Source organism: Rhagoletis zephyria, unplaced genomic scaffold (assembly GCF_001687245.7).
Source record: "Rhagoletis zephyria isolate East Lansing unplaced genomic scaffold, Rhagoletis_zephyria_1.1 Rzeph_scaffold_04329, whole genome shotgun sequence".
In the NCBI taxonomy this organism is placed as follows: Eukaryota; Metazoa; Arthropoda; class Insecta; order Diptera; family Tephritidae; genus Rhagoletis; species Rhagoletis zephyria.
In genome coordinates this window covers 42,143-51,748 of record NW_016161412.1, presented here as the reverse complement: position 1 = coordinate 51,748, position 9,606 = coordinate 42,143, and the positions used below count along the sequence as shown (strand labels likewise).

Here is a 9,606-nt window from a genome sequence, read left to right as displayed (position 1 = left end):
GTTTTCGCGAGATCCGAAGATTTTGTCGCGTTATGTTGCAAAATCCGCAAGGAGATCGCAGTTTTTCGTACAAAAGGTAAAGGGGACGGCTTCATTGAGATGTTCTACAGCTCAAACAGCGCCATACCGAGGCGCAAAGTAGAATGTTACAGCGAAATCGCGCATTCGGAAGTTGTATGAATTCTAAATTAAAAAATACAACTGCATTGTTATGGACTACGAAACCTACTGCTATAAAAATTCAAAATATATTGTAGGTCAAGATTTTTATACTGGTGCAAGTCGTCAAGATGCCCCTGAAGGTTGTAAGCTGAAAATGAAGTCTGAATTTCCAAAAAACCACATGGTTTGGCAAGCTATTTGATCCTGTGGCCGTAAGAGCAGCCCTTTTTCCCATTCGGGACAATGAATGATCAAGTTTATCGGGATGAGTGCCTCAAAAGGTGTCTTCTGTCATTTATCAACAGATAAGGAGTAGGCCATCGTTCTAGGCGGGCATGGCAACCTGCCACTATGCCAAGGACACATTGCCGTGGTATAATGCAAATAACATCAATTTTGTACCTCACGACTGCAATCCACCCAATAGCCCAGAGCCACGTCCTATTGGGGAATATTGGTCAATTGTCAAAGGAATCTTGAAGAAAACAGGTGAAAGAGTGAAAATTGTTGAACAGTGCAAAACAAAGTAGTTGTGCGCACCGCGTAATGTCGATGATGCAGTCGTGCAGAACATGATGGCGCGTGTGCGATGAAAATACCGATCACTTGCATATGGAGCAAATAATAACTAATATTTTAACATTTTCATAACATCTAAACTTCCAAGTTATATAATACAAAAAAAATAATTTCAAAGCCTTCTAGTTTGTTTCTGGTAGTAATTTCTAAGTGTCCCAGTTTTGGTGTGTTCACGCTTTACAGCACTATTTTGTTACAAAGAACTTTAATGGAATTCGCAAAAAAAAGTAAAAGATAGTTTTCGTTAGCTATTTATATTGATAAAAATTTTTTTTAAAGAAAATTTTATGTAATTCAATTATCTGGTGACTTAGTTTAATAATACGCGATCTAGTAAGTAAAATTGCAAAACAAAAACCTGCGGTATTGTGACTGCATCTCTGAAAGTTTGGTTAAGTTTGAAGCACGTATATCAAAAAGTAGATACGTTCTTCCGCTCGGAGACATATTTAGTTAGCCGTTGTGAGTGCTTTCACGTTTTCCTAACCCGTGTTCCTTTATAAAGTGGACATAAATATTGTTGAAACCATTAACCTACCGACAATAAATATTAAACAAAACAAGTTTTCACTAAAAACGGCCTCAAGCTCATAAAAATTGTTGAACAAAATAAAGAAAAATAGCCGAAACTAATCAAAGTCTCATGTGCCTTTTATTTTTCACAAGACTGTATGTACACTCACCTTAGGTCCTATTATGCCCGGCGCGCCAGGTGGCCCAATCGGTCCAGGTTCGCCAGGTGGTCCAGCAGATCCTGGTGGTCCAGTTTCGCCAGCAGGACCAAGTCCGCCATTCAAGCCAGGTGCGCCTGGCTCACCAGGTGGTCCGGGTGGTCCAGGTGGACCTGGTTCGCCAGGTTCACCCTGATAATAGTAGTAAGAAAGAGAAAAGAATTAGTATGAATGGTTTACACAATAAATGGAAAAATCTTCTAAACGCACATTTGTCGAAATACTATTTAATGTGGAAATGTGCGTGACATTAAAGAAAAACACTTGCAACGCATGCACATGCAATCAAATTTAAAATTAAAGCAAGAAATTTAAGCAGTTATGTATTTAGAACCCAACTACAATATTGAAAATAAAACCCATTAATTTAAAATATACACACACATTTATTCACACATCTATTTACTTACATACATTTGTATGTATATGCATATATGTTTATTTTTTTGTAAGTGTTTTGCATTTCAAACGAATTTTGATGAAATGTTCTTATTTCTTATTTTGAGAGTGCATAATAAAGTTTGCAAGTGACCAAATGGCATAATAATATTCACACCTAAGAGTGCATATATGTACTTGTAGTATGTGTATATGTATGCGTATACGTTTACTTATGTATAAGAATATGCATATTCAAAACTGCATACGTTTTCCAGCCTATTAAATAATGCATTTACTTGTACGCTTGCGTTTGTACATATTTAAGTAATGGATTTGTCGTGATTATCTGTGTGCAAGGATGTGAAAGTGTTACCAGCACTTACCTTCAGCTGTAAGACAGTGGCGGCCGACACATTTACACCGGCTTCTTGTAAACCCTTACAAATAATAAAAGCAAAAACAAAAGATTATGAAAAACTAAGAAAATGATAATTTTTTTTTTTTAAAGTAAGTTAATTTAAAAGCATAGGGTAGCAAAAAATATTGTAAATATAAATCACACATAAATTATTTCCAATTGAATATAATTTATTAAAACAAATTTTATATAAATGNGCAAATTATTTCCAATTGAATATAATTTATTAAAACAAATTTTATATAAATGTAAGAAACCAATAGACGCTACTGAGTATTTCTTTAAGATTAACACCACTGTATTTGATTTTTAATATTTTTTTCCAATTTTCTTTGCTAGAAATAAACGCTTGAATTTCCTAAACGTTTCTTAAAATACAACTTTTGCGATTTTCCTTTTAGTTGAACAAAATATCGTGTGTATGTATTAGTGATTCACAGAACCGCGGAACCGGATTCGAAGAACCGGGTCCTTTAATTAACCTAACGGTCCGCGCTTTACAAGAATCGAAAAACTGGTCTAAGGGAACTGAAACTCGATTCCAAGAGACTCGAAAAACAGTTTCAGCAGAACCGAAGAGCGACTCCAAGAAACTCTACAAATGGAACCGAAAATGGTCTCAGTAAAACCGAAATATATATGGATGGATGGAATGATTTTGAAAAAGAACTCAGAACTTCGATTAAATATACTAATTTAAAGTGCAAACTCAATTTTGTGCTTTAGGTTTTTTGGAAATTTTTCTGTTATCATTTCAGTGCCAATTTCAATATCCAAATGTATATGTAAAAGTGCTACACCTGTCAACATGGTACTGCATGGTTTTAACCGGCCAAGGGTTGAAGAACTTCTTTCTACAGTAGCGTTACTTCGAGTAGTTTCAATTGAGCCTTGTCGGGCAACATTTGTTAATGGATATATGTACATATTTTGAATACTTGTCTATAAACTTCTGTTCGCCAATGTCTGCCTTCTTCCGCTATTTAAAGTCGAAGTTTGAGATACATACTTCAAAGAGGATTTCGAGTGTTCGCATTATCAAAAATCGGTAAGTATGATCGAATATTATTTGGTAAAAACTCGCTTTTACTAGTATTTTGTATTTTTTCATTTGTAAAAATAGCTTAAGAATATAAGCAAACAAATGCAGAAAATTATGAGTACCGAAATTTACTGTAGTATAAGTCCTCAAATTTTAGAGCCCTCAGAAAAAACTTTGAAGGACTGCGAATCTGACAACACACTCTCTACTCAGCTTCGCATAACATACATACTTAAACATTTATTTGCTTATATAAATAAAAAGTATAACAAAAATATGTATATAGAATTTGATTTTTTTAATTTATATACATAAATATGTAATCTTTTGTTTAGCTATTTCGATAGAGTCTAATCCTGTTACAACTCTTTTGAGACCCGGAATCTGTCTAAATATCCGGTTATCCTTGGACCAGTCTCGACAGAACCGGTTGTTTAAATACTTGGTACTTGGCACATCACTAGAATGTATAAAGTCCTAGCTTCAAAAGAAAAAAGGCAGAATCTTTATGCTGAAAAGCCTTGCGTTCATGTTCATACATACGCACTCATGCATTTGTACATATGGATTTGCCAACATACTTATGCATGTTTATTCGAGAACATATCCTACGTAGGTATGTCTTAAAAACTTTGTAAGCACGCACTTTACTTTTGGCCATTTGCAACATATGTGTAAAAATTTTCCGCCTGAAAGATTTCATAACATTGACTTGCAGATGATGCCATATGTTCAAAAACTGCGGAAAAGACAGTCAAATATGTATTTACGTTTACTGTTGGATTGCATGCACTATGCAGCATATTGGTACAAATGTGTTTAGAAATTCGAAAGATTTAACAAAATGTCAAACTATCGAATGTGGATATGGGTATTTTTCAGGATAGCAAAAAAAACTGTTGTAAAAAATGTTGTTGTCATTAGGAAAAAGTGTGGGATTCGACACTTTGGTAAAGCCAATAACATCTGCTTCTAAGAAGACTAGACATTTTACGATTTGCTAGCTAGCGTATCATTCTAAACCAGGGTTGTTGCGAATATTGTTCCGAAATAAAAGTTCTTTCCGGATAATAAACAAACCGCTTTATATTATCTAAGAAATTTACTAACTTCGTTGACGTCAGAGAATTGGGAAGATCACATTTTGCTACAGGAAGTATTTCGGAACTTTGTACTGAAAATAATCTATGTATGATTCTTTAGGCAATACCTATCTATATGCTCTTTTTTCAATATTTCACTAGCGGTACCCTCTTGGTATTCGTATGTACTTAATAGCCTGGTTTTAGAAACTTTTAATAATTAAATATATGTATGTATGTATATACATATAGATATATGTAAATATGAAAAACCAACTTGTCCCAGCCTTTTTGCTCTTATAATGATTTTGGACAAAAAATTTATAGTTTTATCCATAGTGCAGTGACAGCACATCACAATTGTATCGTCGCCATCATTTATCTTGTCCAGACACATAAATATACACATATTGCATACTAAAACTCTGCACCTTCATTTTTTTATATTCAAGATAACATAAAGACTCGACAAATGGCCATAAAAGGGTGAAGAATTGAGACAAAGCGCATTGATGTAGGCGCGGGAAACTGGTGAGAAAACGTTTATAAATATTCGCTTAAGCGCAAATGTATGTACATATGTAAATGTATGCATAAGCAAGTGGACTTTAAATAGTAGTGCTAAAAGCGAGTTGCATGAAATTAATAAACAGTCGTATGTAAAAAAATTAGGACCGTTAGATAGACTTAAAAAAAATTACTAAGATTTTTTCTACTTAATCCACAAAAAAGCATTTTAAACATTACGCAAATCAAATTAATTTTGATAACATATCTTTATCTGCCTTAAAGATTTTTCTCATATGGTATGACATTTTTTTTCAGATTTTATTTTTAATATTGTTTAGAGGTTTGTACCACTATTATGTTTATTAAGAAAAATTGAAAAAGCAACAAATTCTAAGCGGTACGAGCAGCTTTAAGATTGTTTGACTTTGAGAAATTTGCAAATGAAAGAGGTTTTTGATCCTAAATATACTGCACTTATGTATGTGCTTTCCATCTCAATTCAAACAGTCGATTCGGGACCTGATTTGAAATCAGCTAACAACTTGAATATGGCCTACTTTGGGCTTCAAGACCAGAAACTCAATTCTTCTAAATAGGTTTTGTCCATGCAATAAGGGGCTGTTTTCAGCTGTAAAGAAAAAAGTTAAATAAAATTACGCAGAAGAAATGGAAAACAAATTTTCTTCTGTCAAAATGTCTTAATTGGTTTGCGGCTCTCAAGAGAAAAATTTTCTAAAAACTCTGATCAAAAAGTTTGAAATTTTGATGACAATTTTTTGAAGTTTGACTAATTTTTGTGAAATAGGTGCAAGTTTTTAAAATTCTGATAAAAAATTTTGATTAGCATTTTTTGAAGTTTCACTAATTTTTGAAAAATCTGATTAAATGTTTGGAATTTTGATGACATTTTTTGAACTTTGACAAATTGTTTTTTTGAAATTTGTGCAAATTTGAAATTTTTGTTTATTAATTTGTCATTTTGTTATTTGTTTTGTTAAAGATTGAATTATAGTTTAAATGAAATTTATAAAAATTAAATAACTAACTTTAAATTGGAAACAATATCCTTTTGAATGTTGATGCTAAATCTTTGACCATAGCTGTATATGACACCCTTATATTGACACATTTTGACAATTTAATTTTAATAGTTTTTTTTTATAAATATATGGTTTATTCTTCAACAAAAACCCTATAAAACCAAGTTGTTTCAAAATAATTTTAAGCATGCGAAATGTAACGGAAGAATTTAAATGATTTATTTTTACTCATGAATAATTAATTATTAACATAATTCTCAAATTACAGGATTCAATTTCTCAAGGCTTCTCAATTGTTATTAAACAATAATAAAAGATAGTGTTATGTACTATATGTAATTACTAAAGTGGTCATTTGGAGAAGGATCAAGTTTCTCTAATTTATTTTCGACAAGTGGTCAACAACTTCTTGCGGATCAAAAAACATGTCAATTAACCAAAACCATGATAAGCGAACCCATAACACTACGTAGTAGTTTTTATACTTTTCATGGTAAAGAAACGAATTTTCCACGCTTGGATTTATAGCTGGGAGGGTAGCTGAAATACTATATACTATCTAGAAGATGTTTCGTGGCACACAAAAATGTCCATCGCAGTACTCCAACAACTTTAAGATAATCGTTGTCGATGCACCGAACAAATACAGTAACCCAGTGATATTCTTCCGCAGATGAAGCCTGTGGATTAGCATTTTCTAATAAGACCCTTGGAGTATAGAGTACATCTTCAAATGAATCTTAAAAGAACACTGGTATGCAGATCCAAAAATTCCCTTGAAAAATCTATTGGAATAGTCAGGCGGAACACGTAGACGGAAATGATATACATATGTAATATTTGACAAAGCCGGGTTCAAATAATGACTTGCACAGTGAATGTATCTTTCTTTTGGATATTTTTCCTTGATCTTCGTTTGAACTGCATTTACATTAGCAGCTATATTTGTTGCTCCCTCATATACTTGTCCAACAAGCTTGGCCATATGAAAAGGAAACTCTTTTCATCGCTGCAATATGACATTAATCAGATTTTCGGAAGACCAGGACAAAGTCAATGAAATCTTTGAGTTGCACTGGAGTTTTTGAATCCTGTATCAAGCTTGCTGGCAATAAAATAATCATATTTATTGCACCAAAAATGCACTTAAAAAAGGCGCGAGTACCAGGTGCTAACAAAATTTGATGTGTAAACATATGTATATGTTCCGAGATAGACCCGAAATGGTCCCGAACTACACCCGAAAAAGTCTTAAACTAGTCTCGATCTGAAGTCGAAATGATCCCGACGAATTCTCCAACTAGACCTGATGATGATGGTCCCGAAGTAATCCTAAAAAAGTTTCGAACCATCAATGAGCAGTGTTGCTGATTAGCTTTGTTTTCCTTTGTACTACTTCTGAACTCGTCTTGGCTTACGCGTGAGGTTTACGCGAAGTTTTCCTATAGTGGCAGCAAAGATTTTGTATGGAAGCATAAATTTGGTAGAATTTGTAAAATTTCGATAGGGCCTCCCTTGCAACGTGCCTGTATAGAAATGTCGCTTAGTTTTGATTTCCGAAATGTTTACCCCTTTTAATCATTTAATTATAACTCGTTCAGCATTTAACGAAAATCAGTTAAGCAAAGATTAATTTTTTTCTCAATGGATTTCATTCAAACAATTTAGAGCTGTTTTGTAAACTTTTAAAATTTAAAAGGTACTTGAAAAAATCGCCCTGCGAGCAATTAAAAAAAAATTTCGAAATCATGTCGTTGAATCGCACAGTTCTGAAGATTTGCCATATACATATGTACATATATTCAAGTATATTTCCATATATATGTGTGTGCGTATTGTTAAGTAGTGTGGCAGTGTCCTTTTAACAAAACAAAAAAAATCGTGTGAAAAAATTAATTCGAAAACAAAAAAGATTTAGTTTTTTAGTACAGCAATTCCGACAGAGATAATCTCTGTAAAATACTTTGCGGTTAACAGTTATACATATGTTAAACACCCAAGGACTAAGTAAATATGTAGGTACTTACTTATGTTACATCTATAACTAGATATGTATGTAAGTATGTAAGTTAATGTGTACTTCATAACATTGCTTTGAACGACAACTACAAAAACATTGAAAAAACTACAATAAAAAGTTATTATCAAACAAAATAAAAAAGTTTAACCAACAAATAAAGTAAAACTAAAATTCGCTATAAAAAGCGAGCAATAAAATGTTGAGAAAAAAAATTCAAGTACGCTACCTCAAACTAACTACAAATTGAAATTGGCTGCGGTTAGTGAACCGTTCGTAATCCAGCCATTTGTGAGTGAAAAAAAGTGCAACTAAATAAAAAACTAGCAACAACTATTGTAAAAAAGTTTATAGTGTGAGTGTTGTAATACCTTGACAGCAACAATTTCAGCATAACCTAAAGTGCCGCCATGTAACGTGGTTACCGATCGTTTCAAACCCTAAAAACGAGTTATTTATGTATTTATTATTAATTAAAGTTGTTGAGGAAAAAGGCAATGCAAGAACAAGAAAGAATTTAAATAATGTAGGTACATATATTTTCAGGGTAAAATTCATTGGCACTGTACTTTTTAGTAGAAGCGCTGATTTTTCATTAATTTAAAATTATTTGCCATACAAGAATTAAAAATTAAGTTTAATTATTTACACTGCCGCTTGCGCATGCCACTTACCTTCACCGTTTGAAAGACATCAATGCCCGGATGGCCAACATCACCCTTTTGACCTTTGTCGCCCGGTCTGCCCGCAGCACCCTTCTCGCCATCGACGCCATTTATGCCCTGCAGTGAGAAAACATAAATATTTTTTTTTTGCCATTATTTTATTGCGGGTGCATATTTTTTGTTTACTTACCGGATCACCCTTTTCGCCAGGATCGCCCTTCTTGCCACGTTTCCCCCGTTTGCCTGGTGGCCCTGGTGGTCCAGGTGGTCCTGCAAAAAGACAGAGAAAAGGGGAGAAAACTATTTTAGTGGCGCCATAAAAAAGCACAACGACATTTATTATTATTGCCATAAAATTGCTATTTCAATTTAAAGTTTAGAAGATTAAGTGGAAATTCGCCCGAAAATCCGAAGTGCAGGCTTGAAGAGATGGCAACTGTTTTTTTTCGCCTCAAATGCACTTTTCTTTGCATTGCAGCATCATCAATGGGTCGCTTGCAGAGCTGTCGCACCATCGCTTTAGCGCAGAGGAGAGGAAGGTGCTGCTGTAGGGCGCGCACCATTTATTGTGCGGCAATCGACTGCTCGCTGTGCGGCGGCACTCATTAAACTTCTATTGAAGCCTCAAAAAGTGTAGACGCAGCCGTGCAACAGTCGCGTGACTTACTGTGGCTCGAACAGCGAGAAAACTTTAATGTAATTGCGGTAGCACTTAATTTCGCAATGACTTTATTTATTACGTGCCCTCACTACCCTAACAACAAAGAAATGCACTGAATGCCGCATAGAAGCCAAATTGCATGGCCAATGCAGCGCGATAAAGTGAAAATGTAATGAAAAAGCTTTTTAGCTTTCGCTGAAGTTGCACTTTCCACGCTTATTCACGAATTTTGCAAGTCAGTAGTATCTGAGTTGCGTAATTACGTACATGCGGCAATACTTTTACCACTACTGCTGCGGACAGCAGAGGATGCGACGA

At 34.0% G+C, this 9,606-nt stretch overlaps 1 protein-coding gene across 1 annotated transcript; it reads right to left on the bottom strand.

Annotated features, from left to right (window-relative positions):
* Positions 1–1,424: 1,424 nt before the first annotated feature.
* Positions 1,425–8,897, bottom strand: LOC108370585 (collagen alpha chain CG42342-like; the record flags this gene model as incomplete). The annotated part of the gene is made up of 5 exons (XM_017625932.1): positions 1,425–1,604; positions 2,237–2,290; positions 8,334–8,402; positions 8,637–8,744; positions 8,818–8,897. Coding segments are annotated over 5 exons (491 nt in total), but the record flags the coding sequence as incomplete, so codon positions are not given.
* Positions 8,898–9,606: the final 709 nt, after the last annotated feature.